The 25,129-nt window shown below is 31.1% G+C and overlaps 2 protein-coding genes across 2 annotated transcripts; one reads left to right on the top strand and one right to left on the bottom strand.

Annotated features, from left to right (window-relative positions):
* Positions 1-2,234: 2,234 nt before the first annotated feature.
* LOC134272681 (uncharacterized) lies at positions 2,235-13,835 on the bottom strand. Its single transcript, XM_062754882.1, has 8 exons — positions 13,340-13,835; positions 12,411-12,530; positions 11,732-11,863; positions 11,136-11,240; positions 10,668-10,874; positions 3,084-3,209; positions 2,641-2,772; positions 2,235-2,446 (listed from the first exon to the last, which is right to left on the bottom strand). Exons 2-8 carry the CDS (start codon positions 12,487-12,489, stop codon positions 2,235-2,237), a joined length of 993 nt encoding a protein of 330 aa, XP_062610866.1. The 5' UTR covers positions 12,490-12,530; positions 13,340-13,835.
* A 1,457-nt stretch (positions 13,836-15,292) lies between these two features.
* LOC134272680 (uncharacterized) lies at positions 15,293-18,816 on the top strand. The gene is made up of 4 exons (XM_062754881.1): positions 15,293-15,343; positions 16,436-17,791; positions 17,886-18,095; positions 18,295-18,816. The coding sequence occupies exons 1-4, from the start codon at positions 15,293-15,295 to the stop codon at positions 18,814-18,816; spliced, it is 2,139 nt and encodes a 712-aa protein (XP_062610865.1).
* The last annotated feature ends 6,313 nt before the right edge of the window (positions 18,817-25,129 follow it).

Raw genomic sequence — 25,129 nt, 5'->3', positions numbered from 1 at the left:
CTAGGTGATCACTTGACATGCTCTGAAGCAGTGTGTTTATAGACGCAGAAATATTTTTTCCGAGTATTATATTTCTTACCAAGCAAGTTAATTTTATAGCGAAAACAACCTAATAAAATTTACAAATAAGACAACAATGTTACCTTCAAGCAGCAGATTATTAATACCCTATGACGGTTTTTCAAGTGCTACTTATTTTTACAAATCTTTACGAGTTTTAAAATTCCGTAATTTTTGAACGCGCAAATATCACAGAAGTAAAGAAAAAAAAAAGAAAACAAAGCTTCGCCTAAATTTTAACATCGTATGTATGAGAGTTTTGCTATAATTGCCATTTAGCTAAGTACTTGAGGGCTATGGAATGAGTATTGTATGGTACTTTTTAGCACTTAAAAATAGATCATCAGTTAGGATCAAACATTTTCAAGTAAAATCTTAATTAACTTGCATAATGAAGGATAGGGAAATAACGAACAGTATTCAATATCAAAGTACAGTAAACAATACAAAATAGAAGCAGAGCAAACAAGGACCTTTAAACATTAAAAGTGGCATTGAGAAGTGAGCATCCCGTGTCGACCGGTCACAGCCGCCTTGTGCCCCCTGTCACGATCGGGAAACATAAGAAAAAATCCGTCGTCAATTCAGTGTATGAATAATGGACTAACAATTAGAATGAAAAAAGTCAGTCAACATTTGACTCAAAGATAAATTGTATTTGCTGACAAGATCATTGTGTCTACCATAGAATTTACGAAAGGATAACTTCAAACGAGACTGTTGATATTCTTCTTTGTCTATAATATACCTCGTTGTAGATATTGTTCATGCAAAGAGCATGTTTTTGCTCATCGAATCAACTGAGATTTATATAAATTCCCTACGCATGTCATGAAGGTATACTGCTGCATAAGTAAGGGAAGTTGACGAAAGAAAAGTTAAAGTCATTGCGTTTTTCATAGAGCTTGGTTAGAGTACCATTAACATCTTTTTCAAGTAAAAACTCCAAGTATGAAACAGACTCTGTGGTATTTTTTTTTAATCTCAAGTTCACCAGGATGTATCCTATCGACTTAGAAATAGAAATTACCATTTTTGATTGACAATACGCCGTTGATATATCTATGTTGAGTTGAAGGCCAAACAAGTGTTTTCTTCTTTTCATGCATAAGATTTTGCACAAATTCTTCTTGATATGAATACAAAAATAGGTTTGCTTACAACAGTTAATACTTATGGGAATTTCAATAGATTGTTGGAAGACCTGGTCTACTAAAACCGCATAGATATTGTTAATAAGAAACATAAGCATCTTTTTGCTGTTAACTTCAGAGCACTTGCGTATGCAATCAGAATGTGTTTACAATTTTTAAATGAACAGGTAAGTACTTTTACTAGTTCCATTTTTATTTAAAAATGCAGCTGTCAATGATATCAAAAAGCTTGGAATTAAATTTATCATGGGGAATGGTTCTGTTTAAGTTGTACAAACACCGTCAATTACCTGGTTACTCTTACATGTACGAGACACATCATTTTTGTAAATGAATCAATAATCACATGTTTTCAAGTACTCTAGTTATACTGTATTTTATTGTACATATTTCATAATTGTATCCTGTAGTTCAGTTTCAGAGAATAAACTCTTGATTGATTGATTGATTGATTGATTGATTGAGTAAGAGATATCTATATACTGATTTTTTTAATATTAGGGATCCTACTGTGTCTTTGGCAGAAAATTTGAATTGTAACTGTGGCGGAGAACATTTAACTGTGCTGAACCAATTGGTATATAGGAAACAGAAAGATAAATATTTTTACCCTCAACATTTATGAATTCAAAGGATAATATCCTATATATTCTTTAATGGTTTACACAAATAATTTGACTTTTCAGAAATGTAACTTCATTAATGGACAAAGAAATCGAGGACGTCTTCAAAAAGTGAACACATCAATAACCATGTGTTATTATTTCATCACAACAAATAATTTTCATGAAGACTATAACAACAATCAAAAAGCAGAAACAATAAGAATCATTACATATCAATAAGGCATTCATTTTGTTTGTCAATAATTAGCATGATTTTAACAACTTTATTTCTTATTTCAATGTTGTTGTGTGTGCATTGAGCTCTTTAAAGATTCTTGTAAAAAATCGAACATTTGTAAAGTAATTCAATGTTCTTGAAACAAATTTTAAACTTGTTTTTTGAATTTGTACACATTTACAAAGAGGCAATGTCCATTGAATCAATCCTGGCTTCTCTTTGGAATCCGACAGGTTTAACCCGGTACATATGCACATATTTAGGTATCTTCTTCCTCGCTATCAGCGTCATGATAATGAAGAATATAGATAAACAGATGATTATTCCAATGAGCAAGGTCTTGTGTTTTGTATCTAATAATGTCCATACGGAAGGGTTTCTTTTGGAGTCTAGAAAAGAAAGCAAAATGTAAAAGAATAGCAGTTTGTAAAATATTGAAGCATGATTGAAAGTTATATGTAGTCCTCATATGTTATTTTTTATTATTGATTTGTTTTAGAAAAAGGTTTTTGATTTCTGTTAATATGAATCATAACAAAAGTGAAATTTCTTATTTAATTTTCAACAAAATTATTAAACCTACCTTTTTGAAAACTATCCACTGAGTCAGAAAAAATATAAGCTATTTTACTTTTATTTTGTGGCATATCTGTGTCGTTTGACATAGGCAGAGTGCTCTGCAAGATAGTCAATTCCACAGTCGTTTCCAGCGTTTCTAGAAAAAATTAATTTGATTAGGTAAACATTTGCGACAATGTTTTGAAATGTATTCGATCAAAAAAGAAAGAAAATTCAAGCATATTTTAATTAATTAATGTAATTGCATTTTTAAATGGAATTATCGAAGTAGTACAGAGAAACACTCTTTATGATTGAATAATCAATAAAGCAATATGTCAGTTAACTATGATAGTTCGTCAGTATTTTTTTTTTTGGGGGGGGGGGGGGTGTCAATCATTTAAAATATATTAAGCTCATTTGATTTGCAACTAATAACGTATTTTTTAAAAAGTCAAAATCTGTAACCTTTGCATCCTGACACATGGCTACATTCTGCCTCACCACACATACATCGTTTCTGACAATCTGCTCCAAAACTTGGATATCGACATTTTATCTCACAATTTTTACCAATAAAGCCATCAGAACAACCTAATGAAAAGAGCAATAACAAACATTAGACGAGGTATTAACTACTGTATAATTCATAATATTTAATAAATAATTTATTTAAAACAAACGCAGCATTTGGGGGACTGGTATTTATGTAGTTTTTTTTTTATAAAGAAACCCATGCACTGACGTAGAAATCTAGGTTATATATAGGTTATATAATAGCTATCGTATTTATACTGAACGTGTCTGAAATATGTTAATTTATTAACTTATTAAAAAATTAGTTTATATATCTGTAAAATAAATGGCAAACCATAAAAGACCTTTTTGATAAAAGGAAAAAGAACGTGAAAAAACGTCCGAATTGCATGTTAGATACTAGTATTTAATTCAATAATTGTTTATTAATCTAAACGAGACCATAAATGTTCATTTACCTTCAGCATTTTGAATCAAGAGCAGCGATAACGTCAATAAAAACGGGAATAACATGGAGGTGATGTGATTTTATAATTCCCATCCTATTGTAACCATTTCCATGATCATATGCTTTATTTGTGTTTGATAATTTTTAATTCGAACTTGTTTATATATATATATATACTTTTTTCATGTTGATAGAAATACTTTTAAACGGAACAGGGAAATTTAGAAATCGGAAATTATTACAGCTTACTCTATATATTGTTTCACTCGAATTAATATATTTATATATTTTGATTTAAATGAAAAAAGCGATTTTCGTACTTAATGTTTGATATATTTAATTACACTGAAATTAATTTTATAAATACATTGAATAGAAAATTTTGCATATATTGTTTTAAAAAATAAGGAAAACAATGCTTGGTTCGAAACTTGCAGCTAAATATTGAGGCACGACTAAAACAATTTTTTATCTTATATCAAGTAAAATTTCATTTTATGAATGCATATTTCTTTCGTGGAATAGATAGTATGTGGACAATGTAAATGTTTAAGCTTCAGTTTTAGGAAAAAAGAGGTACCTGAACATCCTAAATTGCTATCTATGTATTAATGTTGAAGTAAGAATTTTACTTAATAAATAATTCTTGTACAGAGCATAACATTTTGAGTTTTCCAAATGCAAAATTCATTCCGAAAAATCTGTCTAGAAAATAATAATAATCGATTAATTTTTTTTTCTAAAGCAAGCAGGGTATTTGAAAGAATTATCTCCATTGGCTTTGTCTTCTAACTCTTCTAAATCATAGATTCGCCCGCGTGGTGCAATGGTTAGAGCGTCTGCTGTAGAATCGCGAAGTAAGGAGTCAATCTTTACGTTGCAGGTTCGAATCCAAATGTGTGACGTGGAGACCGATTCTTCGGATGAGACCATATAAACGGAGGTCCCGTGTCGCAGTAGGTGCTGGCTTGAAAAAGATCCCTCCCTGCTCAATGGACCTGAGTGTCGAGTACAGGACAAAATTTGCAGCTCTCCACCGGCAAGTGGTGGCGTCTTCATATGAGTGAAAAATTCTCGAGAAGGACTTTAAACAATATACAATCAATCAATTTAATTCATAGAATGAATACCTATTGAGGAGGTTTGCTTTGACTGCAATTTACAGCTGTGGTTTGGAGGGCAATTATTCCTTCCCAACAAGAGAAAACTTAATGACACACACATTATTTTCCTTGATCAAACAGACAAACACCAAATATTGAAACATAACAAATATGTGTTTCGTAGCTGATTAGTCCTAAGAAGGGTCAGATAGGTATATACGATTTTTTAACAGTCCGTACAAATTCAAAGACACAAAAGAATTTAAAAACACATCATTATGTTATTTGATGAAAATGGATATTTTTCAATGCATTTTATTGTTATAAATCTAGTGAAAATTGGACTGGACTGTGTAGCAAACGAATTGTTTAAAGTGATGACTTTCGTAAATAATTGTGTATTGTTTTGAATTTTAAAAATTAAATAAATTATAATCTATACTTAAAGATTATTCCTAGCACTTTGCAGTGTGACATCATAAAGAAAATGTAGTGTGTCCATGAACATGTATTAAAAATTAAAAATCCGCAAGTTTGACGTTATAATGAAATTACATTAACGTCAGACTGGTCCGTGAGCACTATCCACGAAATTTTAAGGCCTCGATTTTACAAAAATATAAAGTTCCATCAATTATCATTAAATCTTTCTGACTTCTGACATAAGAAATATTTTGATATGCATTAAACACATGTATAAATAGTCATTGTTCACGAACATTTGGAATTTTTTTTTTTGGACAACCCTTTTTTAACATTTTTGTCCTTCCTAGTACTGTATAGCAAATGTCAGTCTACACCGGTGTCGACTGATTGCATTGAACAGTAACTAAGTCAGGTCTTTATATAGCGAAAGTCCGATCAAAAATGACGGACACATCATTTTTTGGGAATCGTGTAAGCTTTAAACTCACAATTCACACTCCGAGGAGAAATTCCTTCTAATTCGTATGTCATATTTTATTTTGTTTTAATCTCCCATTAAACCAAATTGAATGTAAATAACCATAACATTACTATATAGACTAGATATATCCAGAAAAATGAACAAAGACAAAGCAAGGCCTATTAAAGGTTCCTTCAAACGTCTCTTTTTACCTCTCTAAAAATATTCACGATAGTGAAAGAAAATTGCAAAAGAAATTATGTTTGAAAGCAGATTCGATAAGTGTGCAAATCGAATTTGTATACAAAAAATCTCCATTAACTTTTTAGCACATAACATTTAGTATTGTACCAAAATCAGTATCAACAAAGGTTCAACTTTTAACCCTTTTGACATATACATGTACTTGATAAATTGCAGACTTATATTTGAAATTATCGTCCCCAGCTTTTACGAAAGCGAAGGGACATTAAATCTCATTCGTCTGTCCGTCTGTCTGTATCTCTGTCAGTCTGTCCGTCCGTTACAAAAACTTTAACCTTGCCCATAACTTTTGATTTAGTGGAGCTATGACTGTAATATTTAACATGTGTATTCCTTGTGACAAGACCTTTTTTTTTAGGAAGTTTGACCTTGTATTTTTACCATCTTTTACACAAAAATTCCAAACTTTTACTTTGGCCATAACTTTTGAATGGTAGGTACTAGGACTTTCATATTTCACATATGTATTCCTTGTAGCAAAAGCTTTTATTGGATACCAACAACTTTGACCTTTTGACCTTGACCTTGGAGATTCTCGTACTTATGAAAAAAACTTAAATCATAACTGTTACTGATAAGGGCTAGGGCTTTTATACTACATATATATGATTCTTGTGAGAAGACCTTTTATTGAATACCAAGAACTTAACCCCTTGGACCTTGACTTTGGATTTGACCTATTTTTCAAAAACTTTGACCTTGGTCACAACTTTTGAACAGTTGATACCAGGACTTTCACATATGTATTCTTTGTGGCAAGACCTTTCATTTGATACCAACAAACTTGACCTTTTAACCTTGACTTGAAGATTTTTTGTACTTATGAGAAAACTTTAACCTTGACCATAATTTTTGAATGGTAAGGGCTGAGGCTTTCATACTTCACATATGTAATCCTTTTGAGAAGACTTTTCATTGCTTCTAAGAATGTTAACACTTTGACCTTGACCTTGGAGTTCAGTGATAATTTTTAAATAGATGACTTATGATAGGACGTTCATATTAGACACAAAATGTCATGAAAAATGACATCTCATCCTAAAAAGACTGCACCGAAATCAAGGGACCACAATTCTTTGAATTTGCTTGTTTGCAACTGTTATCGTCTATGATAGAGTACTCGTTAATTGACAGACCTTGTCTTGATCAGCTAAAAGGTTACTGTGATAAAAACAGTCTGTTTCTGTAGATACAGGACATCTGATCCCACCTCTGATGTTTTGGAGGTCCGTGTTTGCTCTGCTCCTATTTTGTATTGTTTATGGAATTTTGATCTTATAAACTGTTTGTTGTCTCCATAGGTTTCATACATGGATACTGAAAGGTTGATGTTTAGGATTTTCTCAGTTACAATACAAGGATCGTTCGATAAATGATGCAACGTACGAGAGTCTAGAAGTACGTTTAAAGGCGACTCAATCACAAGAGTCCACTTTCAAGACCACAGTTGATCTCGTGATCTCACAATATATAGAGTTACCAAAGAATGTCGATGTTGTGAGCACCATATTATATCTTTTCGGATCTTTTTTAAAGTTTGGCAAACCGAACAGTTCATCATCTCAGTTTTCAAAGTTCTAACAATTTATATATGATTTTAAAACTAATTTTACATCAAATGGGTGCATAATTTTTACAGTGAACTCCAAATACTGTAAAGGCTAACACAGAATAGTTTGGGGCCTTTTTAATAGAAAATATTTTGCTGCCTTTCAAATATGAAATACTTTTTTTTTTACATTTCCCTTTCTTATATTTAGATCTAATTCATATTTAATGTTCGTTCGTTCTGCGTACCTTGGTATTTTCAGCAATTTATTGGAATTCTAGTGATAACTGATTATACTCAATAATAAGCATGCACATTTTCATATGCAAATTAAAGAGATTTATTTTAAAGAACTAAATGCAGCATATTGCATATATTTGCCCCCACAAAAGTCAAATTTTGAAAAATTCTGGAAATGTGCTGAATTCCATAAATTGTATTTAAAAAATGAATCAACAGAACATATTATAATTTCAAAGTAGTTTATTGATTATTTTTGTTTTTATGACGTCACAAATTCGTCCTATTTTATATCATTTGTTAGAAAAAGGACAAAATGGACGAAATTTCAACAATTTTACCTATAGAATTTATAGAGCGCAAGTTTGTTCAGGAACGATATTTATATATTTGATTGATCTTATCATTCTACACATAATATCAAAATATTGAGCCTAAACAAACATGCGCTCGGTGATTTTTTTCTCAAAATATCGACGTAAAATATCTATTTTCTGTAGAAATCATGGAAATTTTAAATTTACGTCATTTTCGTGACGTCATTTCAAACATATGACGTCATTGCTCATGAAAATATTCAGTGCTTTGGAGTCAGCATTTATCCCTCTGTGTTAGAACATAATTAAAAAATTCTCCGTGAAAGTTTGATTTGGGGGGCAAAAATTGGTTATTACCGAATATAGTTCTTTGTACATGAAAATTTTATTTCTATTATGTAGTAAATTTATGTCCCCTAAACGCAAGATGATCTATTATACGTGCTAGAAAATTATGCTCACATGCACGAAAATTATATATCTATTTGCATAATAATTATATTGAATGAAGGTTACCAATCTTTTTTAGAACATCTAATATTAATGTTGGTAAATTTTAATACCTCACTATACATTATATAATCAAGATGATACATAATTATTTTGACATTTGACCAATTCATGTCAAAATGCAAGATTAATACATTAATATGCAAAATATTAATGTCAATATATGACTTATTTATGGTACACGTACGATGCTAGGTACTTTAGTAGAGCTGTGACTGATTTAAAATGTAAGCATGTAACTTATTTGATGATTTCAATGTAACAAACAACTATTCATATGCTTGTCAAAATGTCTACTGTATTAATCTTTCAACATGCAGGAAAACAAGTTGCATATCAACAAAATATGTTACATACAGTGCATATACTGTATACAGGGTTATTTTCGCCCCGTGTTATTTTCGCCCTTTTGCACTTGCAAACTATTTTCCCCCGATTTAAATTCGCGCAGTCATTGTTTTGTTTAAGAAATAATGCCGTGATATTTGAATTTGCACCGTTTTAAATTCGCCCAATCAGGAAGACGGCGAAAGGGGCGAATATAAAACGGGGGCGAAAATTTCCCTGTATACAGTAATTTTTTTTATATCACATGTTAGCGCAAATATTTTCACGCTGACATAAATAAGTTGCATGTCCACTACATAATTATCGGGCGTCATGATATAATCAAGTCACATGTATCGTGCATGTTACGTTACATCAATAATGCGCATGTTGACATAACATAATCATGTAACATATTCCTTGTATGATAGCATATGACAGCGTTAGGAAATATATAAACCATCATTAAAATTAGATTATCTGAAGCGATTGGTAACTTTCATGTCAACATTTTTTGGCAAGTTGGCAAAAGTAAGTCGTATGACTTCATATAAATATCTTGCCTGTTTAAATAATAATCTGGGTTGAAAAAGACATAAAATGCCAACATATGCTTTAGTTATGAATTTAATATTCAGATTTACTAATATTTTATTCAATTAACAGTCTTCAGTTTCATGTCAAAGTTGATCTAATGGATTAAAAAAATTCCACAATTTTTATTATCATATTTGGTACTTTAGCTTGATAGAGACTTCATTTCAAAATATGAACATAATTCTTCTTTGTTACAGCTTCAAAGAAAATGATTCTGTCTTTCTTATTGGAATGAATTGACAAACGATAGTGTGCCTAAAAACCTTTGTGTCGCCTGTTTTAGCTTTTTGAAAGATGTGACTAAATCTATGAGTGGTCAGCTATTTCTATGCTACTAGATGTATATGTATGCAGTATTTCATGCAAAAAAAAAAAAAAAAAAAAAACTAGCATGATGTTCATATATGCACAATAAGAATCCAAACATAGTTTAATACTGCGATATATTCCGTCGATCAAAAAATTTTCTCAACCCTTACATGAAAAATAAAGTTGAAATAATGTATATATGAACATAACCCACTGATAAAGTTGATCCATAGATACGTCGACTTTACAGAAAAGCATACTGACCGAGATTGAATCAAAGGGCTACATATGTTATAGTGCTTGTTTTTTTTACATAGATTGACAAAACACAATTTGAAAATAATGGGAACAAGGCAAAATTTTCCTTCTTTAATACCTTGAGACTACTGATCAAAACAGATATATTGAGTAAATGTAAATTAGAGAATTTACTAATTTAAAATATTTCATTTATTTGATCGTGTTTTGTATCAATTAAAAAAAGGTATTCAATATGTTATAAAGTAGATCGTAATTCTAGGCATTGTTACGTTTTGTCATATACAGAACATTACAAATATAAATACAAGTTGAATTATATACAGTATATTTATTTTTTTCAGAAATATCAAGCCATACATTGTATTTTCTATAATTGTGTAATAAAAACTATAATTGTTGTATAGAAAATTATCTCCAGTTTTAGAACCATCAAGTTGGTATGCATATCTGATTCGATAAATAGAAACTCAAGTTGAAATGCTTTTATAGACTTAATCATGTGATCATAATTGAGCATGTCAGAGATCTTGGAATAACTGATCAAAATAATATAGATAATTATTCATAATTTTATATTTTTAAAACTTAAATTTAACATAGAAAAAAAACTGGATTCTTTTACTTAAAAAACATTCATTTTAACTGCTTTCTTTCGACCTTAGTATGTTTTTATCATGTAAGGAAAAGCAGGTTGACTTATAAACTGAAAGTTTCATTTAAATAGCGAGTTTCCTTTTCATGTTTTCTTGTCCATTTAAAGTACTGAACGCGTGCACGGTTACTAACAGTTATCTTTACGTAAACAATTATGATGATAATGAAAAGAATTCCAAACAAGACTGTACAAACGAGCATGGCCTTGTATTTCATATCCATATCAGTCCACATGGGTTTGTTCGGCGTATTGTTTTCTGTAAAAAAATGATACAAATCAAAACAAAATTACAGTAAATTTTAACAATTGATACCAAGCAGATGTACTTTGTAGAGTGAAAGTAATCATGGTTACATTTAATAAATACCAAATTACAGTCACAATACACACAAAGAAAAAATAAATAGAGGAACTATTTTAGTCAATTCTGTACTTCTGCTCGGATAGTAAAATGGTTCACCTAAAACTTAGTTTTTCATAAGGTGTTGATCTGTCGAAAAGATAATCTTTGGTTTACCTTTTCCTCTGATATCTAATGACATATAGAGAATTTTCATTTTGGTTACGTTCTGCAGAAATATCGAATCGTTCACCAACAATGTTGTTGTTTCCTCAGGTTCATCTGTTGTATCCGAAAAGTAGGAAAATAAAAGTTATACAACACAGTTAAAAATAAAAATAACAATGATAAATAAACAAAAAAAAAATAAAAGTAACAAAGTAAGATAATTACAAATAATAACAAAATAATTGGATTGGAGCCACACGGTCACAATAACAGAACAATTACAAAGTAATAGCTACATAGCAGAAACAAATAAGAATTGCAATAGAGTGAGAAATAAACAGTCGCACATCAGTTTTAATTCAACCGTTACACCTAACAGCTACATACAGATGGGAGTTAACTCTATTCAAGTTATAGTCACTTGCATGCTTTAGAAGTAAAAGAGAACATTTAAGTTTATCCGAAGTTCTTTTCAGAGTAGAAAACTAACCGAAATCGTTAACTGTTTACCTTCTTTTTGGTATATAAATTTCTAATTAATTTATCAAATTGAATTATGTTGATGCAAAGAAAAATCACAGTATAGACAATGTAAAAAAAATTACGTGTAGCCGGGCATCCGGACACGTGATGGCACAATGTTCTATTGCAAACACATCCTTCTTGACAATCTGCTCCATAATTTGGATACCGACAGGGTAACGAACAATTTTGACCAAAGTATCCTTCTTTGCACACTACAAACATATAAACTTAAAACTTTCGATATATTAGTTCCATCGATTTTTTTTCCAATTATTGAGGAAAATATTTGTCAATAAATAATTTCTGAAAATATTCAGATTCATTACACATCAGCATAAATTTTAAAACTAATGTAATGATAGATTTGTTCATATATCATTTGATTTTATTTTGATTGAATTATCGATTTTTTTAAAAAGATATTTCAGCTAAAAGTGAGTTAAAGAAAGATGCTTAATTATCTACAAATATATTCATTATTCAAACAAAACAATGCCCTTGAAAATTACTGTGATAACATCTCTTATTAAATTTCCCTTTATAACCATTGAATAAAAAAGGAATCTGACGTTTAACAAACCATGAAAACAAAAGCATATAGTTCAAATAAGTCTGTTCTTTAAGATAAAGACCTTTAGATATCATTTTAATATTATCGAAAATATTTTAAATATTCATCTACTAGAGGTAAATAAACAACATAAAAAACTCAATTAAGAACTGATTTAAAAACTTAGTTCGTAAGGAAAATTAACTTACATTTTGGATCCGATGTTCGTATCAAAGGCAGATAGGCAAAATAAAGAACCAGTATTACTGGTATTGTAGGCCAAAACATAATCAACTCTCTTTCGTGTTATTCTCTGATGACACAAAAGTCTGAGAAGGAGCTAGAACTTCAAACACAAAATCCCTTTGAAGATGTAATGATTGAAAAGTACAAGGAATAAAAATATCTAATCACGCATGTTATTTTTGTTATAATGCACTTTTCAAAATACAAAGAGGAAATATATCCAATATTAGTATTTTAGTTTTTTTCCTTATTTACTCATTTTGGATATTCAAATATATTATCGATAATTTGGAATCATTAACAACAAATGTGCTAAATTCCACACATGGTTTAAAAAGTATGTGCCTTTTCATGGGGAAGTTATTTGTAAAAATAAAATAGGTCATGTTTGGAAATTTTTCTATTCAGTTTTTATTATTTATGTTTCCTCATGTTTAAAAAATGATGAATTATTTCTTTGGTATTTTTCCTTTTCTACAAGCTACTAATTGTATAGAACGATGAATACATGGAATGCTGAAATTAAGATACAGGGTTTATTATTTTTTAAAAAAAATAACATACTTTTATTTTCTACGTTAATGGTAATCTAACAACCAAGCTATATGATAAACGTGATGGCTAACTTTTCAAGCGTCAACTTCCCTTACTTAAGCAGCAAAATATTGTTATCATCTGCATATGGAGTTTATATATCTTAGTTGATTCCATACGCAGGAGCAAGCTCTACGTACGAAAAATTTTTAAAACGAGTATTGATAAAACTTGATGAAATAAGAATACCAGCAGTCTCGTTTAAATCACCATTCTGTAACGTCTTTGGTCTACACAATGACCTTGTCAGCAAATACAATTTATAATTGAGTGAAATGCTGACTGACGTTTTTCATACCAATTGTTAGAGTCCATTATGTATACACTGAATTGACAACGGATTTTTCCGTTATTTTCTGATTATGACAAGGAGCACACGGCGGGTATGTTCGGTCTGCAGGGGATGGTCACTCCACCATGGCACCGGATCCAACCTCTCATGTTTTAATTTGTCTGTTTAAAATAAGCCAAAAAGGCAGTTAAAGGAATAACTGAAAAAAAATGAAAACTGTTGCTGAAACCAAATACTTCCTTCGTTATACAGTTATATGTCTGAAGTTTGAGGCAGCGCTGGTAACTTGAATCAAACCAAAGACCCCTGATTATGAGTCGAGTACGTACCTCCATTAATATAAATTATCGGTTCTAATCTGCTTTGATATGAGCATTAGGTCCTGTTTTATAAATATGTACCGGAAAAGGAGCATTTATCGTTGTGATTAGCTCCCTTTTTTTTCAATCGTACAAAAAAGATTATACTGTTTATTATAAGTTATTTCTGAATCTTCAACATGCATGTACTTTGTTCTTAATCTTTTCATAACTTATTGAATATTTGACATTTCGGAGAGGGAACATTCTCGGTTAATTAGAATGAATGTTTACAATTGTATCCAAAACGCACACTCATCTTAAAATATGTACATATTTTTGCAAAGATGGCCTGAAAAATACTTACACGCTTTCTTTCATTACTTATTTATATGCACCGATATGTGTATAAAGAACTCAAGAGTTATGTATTTGTCTATATATTTTTATTTGAATAAAATATTTTGAAAAATTGATATGCTTTTGAAATTATCAATACTTATTAACTCAGCAATTTTTTAAATTGTTAGATATTATAATTGAGAGAGTTAGCTCTCTTTATTGATATACTATGGTATCTTTTCTTCATACATGTAATATTTCCTGTTTATTATAATGTACATATCTTTTCTTCACTGCTTTGGCAGTTTTGAGAATAAAGTTCAAATTCAACTGTTCAACAAATGCTTTGTAAACTCTGATATAGAAGGAGGTATGACACACATCTTATTGTACACAAGATTATTACAACATTTACTATATGTAGTATATAAATCTAAAGGCAAAATTGCAGGTATTAATATAATTAAATTGAATTATGTAACAAAAAAGTTTAAGGAAATACAAAATTGTGCACAGTTTATGATAAATCAAGTGACTATATATAATTAGTAAACAAAACTTGAAAGAACTTAAGCCAAAATCTGCATGATTTGGCCCTGTCAATTCCTGAAAATCAAACTTCATTATTAAGCAGCGAAACGTAGGCCAACTTTTTATTAGATGTTAAACCTTTGGTCCCCGTCTTGATTTTTGGGAAGGAAACAGCACGTGCCGTATTATAAACATCAAAACCGGATGCGGTAATGCAAAAATACCAAGTTTCAATGAAATTTAGACCTTTTTACAGCGATTTTTTTGTAGGCGCCAACCTTGAACCATGATGAAAATTTAAACACAGTTAAATTGATATATGTTAATCCATAATTCATTTGGTTTTTGGTGGTTCACGTGTGGCGCCCTACTTAAATTATACTTCTCAGTACTTTGATGCCTGGCTTGTGTAAACGATAATTTCCGGATTTTTCCCCCTCTCAGTAGGGCTTGGTAGAAATAAAGGTTAAACTTAATTAGTCACATTAAATTATTTATTTTTGAATAATCTATTGTGCCCGTAAATGAATTTTAAAGGATATAAAATCCACTCGCCAAAACTTGCATCTGTAAAAAGGTGAATATTTCCGATCCCGATGTGATAAAATATAACTGACTATCCGGAATGCAATGCAACCAATGCAATGCATAGTTAAATGGACTGAAGATAGAGACGTTTACATGACTTTGTTATGGTGAGTATCTTTATTCTTCTAAACATATAAGTAAAGTAAGCTTTAACATAGACATGCATCAATATAATATGATGATTCTGAGCTGATAATACATGGACCGCTCGCTTGACCCATATGTCGTCTGCAGTATGATCTACTGTCAGGTATGCAATAATGCATATCTACAGTATATCAAAGTTTTTTTTGTAGTCCATGTGATTGAGATGCAAAAAAGATCGGCATTGGTCTAAATTAAGTTTTATTAAAATCTGTATATAATGTTAGGCCTATGAGTATCTAGTTCAAATTTCAGCAATGATAACACTGGAACATGTCAATCTGAATCCCCTCTATTTTTGAAATAAAATAAAAGTACGTATTTATAAGACCATATATTAATGTAAAAATATTAGTTTACATTTCTAATAGTCATAATTTACCGAGAAATAGACACACTAACACAGATATTCAACATATTTTTATATCAGGTGTTTTTTTGTTTTTGTTGTCACGAGTTACCTCTCTTTAAAAAATTCATGTTCCTTTTAAATATATTTTTAATGATTTTTCATAAAAAATGATTTTTTCTTAAAACAATATATTCAACAATGCAAATTAAAGCATGTTAAAGCAAATTCGTAAAAACATAATTAGTAGTAAATGTTTTAAAGTAATAAACTGCTAAAATTAATTTTAATATTATAATTCAGCTTCTTTATTTTTGTTGTTCATTATTAAATATAAATTGCTGAAATTGGAGGGCGGATCCCAACGCGTGTGCATATTTAAAAAGAAAGGAGAAAAAAGTACATAAAATAAATATCACAGTAAAGAGTTTTAAAGATTTTTAAAACAAAAAATAAAGCAGCAATATTTTAGGTGGTAAAACTCAAATATCTTTGAAGTATTCCCAGAGTAAGTAGAAGACAATTTTTGTACAATGATGTAAAAATTCATGTTCTTCCTCAGGCAAACTTTTATCAATATTTAAGTCCATGAATCTGAGCATACATGTAGATAGCTTAGACCATGGGAAAAATTTTTTATTGTTATTCTAATCTGGATGAGATTGAGAAGATAGTTTCAAAAGATCACAATTTTAATAAGCCTTTTTGGCTGTAGTTTAAAATAAATTATAGCAGTAAAATGAAATAAAAAATATCATTTTATTCAGTTGGAAAGGTATACGAATTCTTTTTCATAGTATGCCTGGATAATAATGTATAAAATGTAAACATTCTTATATTTAATTTCAGATAATGCCAGGACACAAAACTGAATACTTCAACTGTGTATTGTGCTCTAAAAGAACAAAACCCAATGACAGGAGGCATCTTGACAAAGGCATACGAAAATATTTAAGAAAAAGGTTTATGGTAGAAGGAAGGGAAAATTCTGTCATATGCAGCAAATGTAGAAGCAATTATTACAGAGATGTTTCATGCCGTAAACCATCTGCAACACCCTGCTCTACCGCAATTCACAGGGAATGTCCAGCGTCCGAAACAAATGACAACAGAAAACATCTCTCCAGTCCACCATCTGTATCCTTGCAACTGAAATCCACTGCGAAGACTCATGCCTATTGTATAGTTTCTAAGAAACCAGGGCCAAAATTGATAGTAGTGTCACCAGAATGCCGCACATCTGTTTTTATCGAACACGATGTCTTAATTCCATCTGGAAATAGATGTTGTCCTGGTCATGTGGAAAATGGACGTTTCACAACTGCTGCAATTCAGCAATTACCAACAACAGACCATGCATTTGTTAACAGAACTACCATCCTAAGTTTACTTCAAGAGATGCGTGTTTTATGTCATAAACATGACAAGTCTTTTTTGGACTTTGATGACACCATGACTCTGACCGATACAGACTATTTATCTTTGCTGGGACTCAACAAGGAAGATTTCCATACAATATGTGACTCTGTGAGAGATGAAGTGAAACCGACACCATCTAGAAGTCTAAGAAAATCCGTTGCAATATTCCTGTGCAAATTAAAAACTGGTTTGTCCAATCAAATACTGTCAACACTTTTCCAAACTTCCAAATCCAGCTTAAGGAGAGCTATTAGTGCTGTAAGAACAGCATTGATGATCAGCTTTGTGCCGCACCATCTTGGGTTTGAACACATAAGAAGAGAGGAAGTCATCGACGACCATACACGGCAGCTAGCACAGACACTGTTCGGTAACATCGAGAAGAAACAGGCCATATTGGTACTGGATGGTACTTACATTTACACAGCCAAGAGCAATAATTTCCACTTCCAAAGACGTTCTTACAGCATCCACAAGGGGAGACCACTAATCAAACCTATGGTTATCGTGACTACTACTGGTTACTATGTTTCAATCTTAGGACCATATCTAGCTGATAATAAAAACAATGATGCTTCAATTCTGCAACATATCATTAAAACAAATGCTGAAGATATTCGGAGCTGGCTAAGTGAAGACGACATCTTTATTGTTGACCGCGGGTTCAGGGATGCTTTGCCTCTTCTTGAAGACCTTGGAATCCAGGCAGAAATGCCCCGATTTCTGCTCAAGGGACAAAACCAAATGACTACTGATGATGCAAATATGAGCAGACTTGTGACAAAGGTAAATAACATGTAAATTCTTTCAATAAATTTATTTGCAATTTCTTGTTTAAGATATATCTACTATGAATAAGTTTTGAAAACATATTTTTCAGGTCAGATGGGTAGTGGAATCTTCAAACGCACGTATCAAAAGGTGGAGATATTTAGAGAAGACTCTACCCACGAATCAAATTCCCTTCATCGGTGACTATGTGAGGATAGTCTGCGCTCTCTCAAACAGATTCTCTCCACCCCTGAGTAAAAGTAACAGCACTGAGGCTGATGATGCAGAGGCAGCAAAAATGCTCTATCTGTCCAAACAGGTATTTAAGTTGCACAAATTGATTTTTTTGTATAATATCGTAATGTAATTGAGCAGCTGCAAAAATCTGCATTTAAGAAGACATTTAATTTTTTTTTAATTCTATCTTGCTCATCTCTCTTGAATACATCAGTATATGTTATAATTACATGCACATGATTCAGTTCATATATGCATTGCATTACTGCCTTTCTTAATAGGTGAATAATCTCAAACGAATGGTTCAAGAGAATGGACTTAACAGAAGATCTACTCAATGGCAAACAGTTCTTGAATGTGAAATTCAGAATTTCCCCATGTTGGATGAGGATCAGTTGCGGAATTTGACTTGTGGCACCTATCAATTGAAGCTCTCTCGTAGCTATATTCAAGAACACATTGAGGGAGGTTGTGATATTTCCTTCCATAAAGAAAATGATAGGCTCCTAAAGGTAAAAATTCAGAGTCGGCACACATCATCAAAACAGTATTTAGTTTGGATTGAGTATTCTGATGACTCTGTAGTAGCATGGTATTGTACCTGCAGAGCGGGTGCCAGAGTTGTAGGCATGTGCTCTCACATAGCAGCCATCATTTGGTACCTGGCAAAAGGAAGGCATGAACAAAGGACATATGGTGTGCGTGACTGGAGTGAGCATGTCCTTGATGCAGCTGACATCCCACCTGCTGTGGATGAGTCTGACAGTGATGACAGTAGTTGTGGAAGTGTTCCCGAGGAGTGAACAGTTAGTTAATCTTCATTGTATTTTATATATTGTTATTATATATATATGTTGTATATATGTTTTTTAAAAAAATTGTTATTTTTTTTAAAATTTAACTGTTTATAATCTCATGTGTGAGTTTTAAGTCGGAGGCGGATATTTGGCCGCTCCGCATGTAGAGTCTTATTTTTTAAAATTTAACTGTTTATAATCTCATGTGTGAGTTTTAAGTCGGATGTGGAAATTTGGCCACTACACATGTAGTGTTATTTTATCAATTAACCTGTTTATAATCTCATGTATGAGTTTTAAGTCGGATGTGGAAATTTGGCCACTCCGCATGCAGAGTCTTATTTTTTTAATTTAACTGTTTATAATCTCATGTGTGAGTTTTAAGTCGGAGGCGGAAATTTTTTTTAAATTTAACTGTTTAAAATATAATTTGTGAATTTTAAGTCGGAGGCGGAAATTTGGCCGCTCCGCATGCAGAGTCTAATTGTTTTAAATTTAACTGTTTATAATCTCATGTGTGAGTTTTAAGTCGGAGGCGGAAATTTGGCCGCTCCGCATGCAGAGTCTTATTTTTTTAATTTAACTGTTTATAATCTCATGTGTGAGTTTTAAGTCGGAGGCGGAAATTTGGCCGCTCCGCATGCAGAGTCTTATTTTTTTAAATTTAACTGTTTATAATCTCATGTGTGAGTTTTAAGTCGGAGGCGGAAATTTGGCCGCTCCGCATGCAGAGTCTAATTTTTTTTAAATTTAACTGTTTATAATCTCATGTGTGAGTTTTAAGTCGGAGGTGGAAATTTGGCCGCTCCGCATGCAGAGTCTAATTGTTTTAAATTTAACTGTTTATAATCTCATGTGTGAGTTTTAAGTCGGAGGCGGAAATTTGGCCGCTCCGCATGCAGAGTCTTATTTTTTTAATTTAACTGTTTATAATCTCATGTGTGAGTTTAAAGTCGGGGGCGGAAATTTGGCCGCTCCGCATGTAGAGTCTTATTTTTTTAAATTTAACTGTTTATAATCTCATGTGTGAGTTTTAAGTCGGAGGCGGAAATTTGGCCGCTCCGCATGCAGAGTCTATTTTTTTTAATTTAACTGTTTATAATCTCATGTGTGAGTTTTAAGTCGGAGGCGGAAATTTGGCCGCTCCGCATGCAGAGTCTAATTTTTTAAAATTTAACTGTTTATAATCTCATGTGTGAGTTTTAAGTCGGAGGCGGAAATTTGGCCGCTCCGCATGCAGAGTCTTATTTTTTTAAATTTAACTGTTTATAATCTCATGTGTGAGTTTTAAGTCGGAGGCAGAAATTTGTCCGCTCCGCATGCAGAGTCTAATTTTTTTAAATTTAACTGTTTATAATCTCATGTGCGAGTTTTAAGTCGGAGGCGGAAATTTGGCCGCTCCGCATGTAGAGTCTTATTTTTTCAATTTACCTGTTTATAGTTTCATGTGTGAGTTTTAAGTCAGGTGTGATATTGTAGCAATAATCAGTAAAAAGGCATAACTTGACTGCATATACATTATACACTATTTCTGATTTATGTATTTTTATGTTTTACTTTAGGAATATGTTTAAGTGAAGTTTACTTCAATATTTTGTGTATTATGAATTCTATTTGAGCAAGAAATACAAATGTTTACAAAACTGATAATTTTGTTATTATTATTTTAAATTGACACTGTTACATTTATAAAATAGTAAATAAACAGTGTAACTGCTTATGAAGTATGAGTATATATTTTCTTTAGAGAAGTACAGACTATAAGAAAAGCAAGTAACACTAAACTCTTTTCAATGCCTCAGAATTTCTTTGAAGAAAAATTGATAAATTGAGATTTATATAAAAATAATTGAATTTTCTCCTCTTTAGAATATATATATATATATATTACATGTTTACTACTTATTGATTTCTTATCATGACGATAAAGTATATACAATTGACGTCATGACATTAAAGTCAGTAAAGGCAACGTCATGACGTTAGAATAAGTAACGGCAACGTCATGACGTCGTAGAATTAACAGTGAGAACAATACCAAATTCAAACGGCTGTAAAAATAAAACTAGAAAAGATATTGATAAAAAATAAAATGTTATATAATATACTAATCTAAGAGCATTGTTTGAAAAAGTTTCATCTGTTTTGGTGACAGGGCGGATTTTTGTACATTCTGGCTTAAGTCCTTTATAAAGTGAATGAAATATAGATCAATGTCAAGCTCATGAGAAAAAATACATCCTCTTTATATTCTGTTCTCCCGTTTTTCCCCTTTTTTTTCAGTTTTCGAATATTACAGGAACTGATCATAGATCCATGGTAATTATATTATGCAAGCGACACAATTTTTAAAGTATAGAGTGAAATGCTGTAAGATTTTAAAAAAGATAATAAATTTAAAATAGGGTGAATACTAGAATCAATAACTGATTGCTCGTTTATTGTTTATTATCCCTCTTGAGACTTGTGTCAGATTGCATAAAAAAGCAAGAATGATTGATTGTATATTGTTTAACGTCCCTCTCGAACATTTTTACCAATATTGAAATGCCACTACTTCCCGGCAGAATACTGCAAATTTTGTCCTATACTTGGCACTCAGGAACATTGATCATTCACATCTGTAAGTTATGCAAAGTAAGTATTGCGTAAGTAAGTAAATTGCCTGCTAATGCATTTGTGATAAATTCATGATCTATATATGTTTGAAGTTTTTCAAAGGTTCATGTTCGATATGCATATACGAAGGAATTTTACTTCTGACGATTTTTCAATAGTGTGTATTGTATTTCATATACTTACCAAAATCATGATATTTGTATTTGTTTGACGAAGTGGTCATTAAAAAGATTACTTTTTACATGTGTTTGTCAGTCTCTGTTCTTGAAGAAACTATTATGTTTAACATTCAATCAACACTGCTAAACTTCTTGAGCAGTGGTCATTCCATGAATTGAACATACATTGTACTCCGTATTAATAATACAATATTTAATCTTTTTAGTCCCATTTTATGATTGAATATATATTTAAAATAAAATGACTCTCATTGTGAGTACATCTACTGAATTCAACTTGCCTGGAATTATGTGAAATATAGGGCATTAGCAGATAATTTCAGTTAAATGAGGTTATTTGTAAATCTAGATATATATTCTCTAATATCATTTTCTGTGTGATGTTTATGAACGCAAAGTGATCGATGCCAAAATATACATTTAAATATGTATTTGCAATCATTTGAAAAAAAAAAAAAATCAAAATATTTAAATGGATTACCCTTCAAAATTTAAAAATGATGTCAAAAAAAAAAAAATAATAAAAAAACATACAGAAAAAAAATATTATTCTCCAGAAAATATAACAGTTTTCCCCAGTTTAGTATCTGGTTAAAACAATTTCTATTATTCCAGTTGCTGTTCTTGTGCATAAGTGTTTAGGCATAAAATCACGATTAAATACACGTGTATGTACATTTTAACTGAAAAATGAAGAAGAATAAATTTTGTCAAATTTGATTTTGAAGCGATGTAAACATGTATACATCTTATGTATTTATTATACCAAAACATACCATTTTATGTTATTTTGGGACTATAGACAATATAAGGAACTTACGAAAAAACAGCTGTTTGTAACATTGCGCGACGAGTTGTTGGTAAATTAAATTATTTCTTTTATTGAAAAACAAACAATAAAGATCATTATTATTATCAATTATGAAACAACTTTGATTTCAAATTTAAGGCCTTGAGGTCTGTCAAATATGTTATTTCTTGAAATTCTTTAGAAATGTTCTGCTGATACATGTAATAACAAACCTAAGGAGACAGAAATTCTTAGTTTTTTATTAGGCCCCAATAGGCCAAAAGAAAAATACTATAATAGTATGTAGAGAATAGAAAGTAAATAACTTTCGTAAAAAAATTTAAAATGTTATCACTATCTTAAATCAAACATTTTATAAAGATATTAATATAGGAAACCAAATTAAGCTTTCATAGAATTACTATAGTTTCATAGTAATCATTATAGAAAATCAAAGTTTTATATTATATCATTTTAAGTTATTCAAAAATCACTATATATACTGGAATAAACTACCAGTTGATCTCACTATGATATTTTATGATGAAAAATGCTTGGACTATAATTTTTTTCAATTAATCTCTTTTACGAGGGTTGTCCTGTAAAATCGTGGACAAGTTGTCTAGTGTGAAAAATAAACATCACTGCGTTCTGAAATTTTCACTATTATTTAGTACATATTTAAGTAATATACACAGCAAATTTCAGATAAATATATGCATAAATAAACAAATTATGAGATTTTATGCCAGGTATTGTATCACCTTACGGCGCATGGATTATAACGTCAAAGTGTCTAAAACAGCGTCACGTTTTATCTTTGCTGAAAATGAAGTTGGATGAGTCCGACTTTAATTTAGGAATTTCTTTGAAACACATTCTTTAGTTTTATTAAACAGTCGAAGAACCAATTGGCAGCCTCGTGCGATCTTCTGAAAATTTATTAGTAAGTTAATTCTCAATATTCTCACCACCATTCAACTAATAGAAAATCTCATATTGGCGGTCTACTGTGACAGCGTCTTTTGCTATTATATTAGGAGTTTGTCCTTATGTATTGTACTCTACAGGGACTCGATCAAAAATACTTCGCTAAGAAAACTCCTATATCATTTGTATACTTAAGATATGGTGATATTTTTAAAATTTTTTATTCTTCTATGGTCATTTTAAGTCTCTAATATGGAAAGGGTAAAAAAGACGTTTTTGCAAAACTAACAACTAATTTTATAAACATAATGAAATAAGAAACAGACAACCTTAAAAACAAAATCAACAGACTCGTTTGCAAAATCAACAGACTCTGATGCGAAATCAACAATCACCAATGCAAAACCAACGATTATTCACTGAATTGTCGCTAGATGGCGCGCAAAAAACATATATTACCTGAATTAACGCTAGATGGCGCGCAAGTTTTTCTACGTCATCATTATTTTTGTACTATCATAGGAACGTAAATGGATCAGGGCCACAATTATAGAGTGAAGGTCAAAAGCCTGAGAAGTAGCACATAAAGGAAATTCCTCCCTTTCAATGATAAAAATAAAAACATGCTCACGTTTGTGAAACTTTCTGGGTATAGAATAAAAGTTTAATGTCAAAAGTTTATCATTGCATAAATTATGCATAGAAATATGTATTGAAATGAGAGGTCATTTGGTTTGTTTACACATTTTAAGCCAAGCGAGAGCTATTCGGAGGTCATGACGTCAGAAGTTTATTAATAACCAAGGATTTCCACATTGAACACCCCCATTTTTATGTGAATATTTATCTGACACTCTGTCATGTGTTAAAAAATATTTTGGAAATGAATCTTTTTTTAAAAAGGTACAAAGAAAACAAAACCCATGTTTTTACTATATAAGTCTATATATATGTACATGTAAGCTAATTTTAGTTCGGGTCCAAATCCCGCGAAATTGTCTATCAACATCCATTTGCAAAACCTCGGATAATAGCATCATGTCGGACTTTTAAAATTCAAACATATTAGAGGCAGCAAGACAAACGACTATTACAAGAAACCAGTAGCAGATATTGTTTTTTTCCCCAAGAGATAATTTTTGAAAGAAAAAAATCCCCTTACACTCTTAAAAAAAGTTCATATAAAATTATTTTATTGTGTTCGTGCATTACACAATTTGTTGATACATAAAAATTCACTTGGCAAGTTGTACTTTATTCATTTTTGCTTTTCTTTGTACGACTTATAGTGAAGTTTATCAAATTTATTTTAGAATAAGTTAACTTAGGAAGCAATCTGATTAAAATCAGATCCTTTGATCCGCTCTCATTAATCGCTACTTGTTTAGCGATCTATGTGCGCGGATCAAAGGATCTGCGCACGTGAAAAAAATATATGGGCTGGATTGTTTTTATTGGGGTGGACCCCCCCCCCCCCCGAAAAACAGGATCTGCGCCTGTACAGATATGAATTATATAGGACAGAAAAGATAAATGCTCTAAGGAACAGGATAATCAAGGTTGGTACTTTTTGCGCAAGGGATATCATTAACTCATGAAGTTTTAGTCAAAGTCTCACAAGATTTTGGTAACTTGTTGATTAAACATGAATTAAAAATGTTTGATAATAAATCTGGAAAACATATTCGAAAGGATAGTTTTAATTTTATTCAAAAGTTTGTTTTACTATGCGTTTCTTTTTCGTCTCAGTATAGTTGAAACCGTAAAAGAAATTCAGGGTCGGATCCAGCAATTTTCGAAA

Source organism: Saccostrea cucullata, unplaced genomic scaffold, assembly GCF_032062105.1.
Source record: "Saccostrea cucullata isolate Sc308-1 unplaced genomic scaffold, CSIRO_AGI_Scuc_v1 ctg1092, whole genome shotgun sequence".
Lineage (NCBI taxonomy): Eukaryota > Metazoa > Mollusca > Bivalvia > Ostreida > Ostreidae > Saccostrea > Saccostrea cuccullata.
This window is presented reverse-complemented; position numbering and strand designations above follow the sequence as displayed.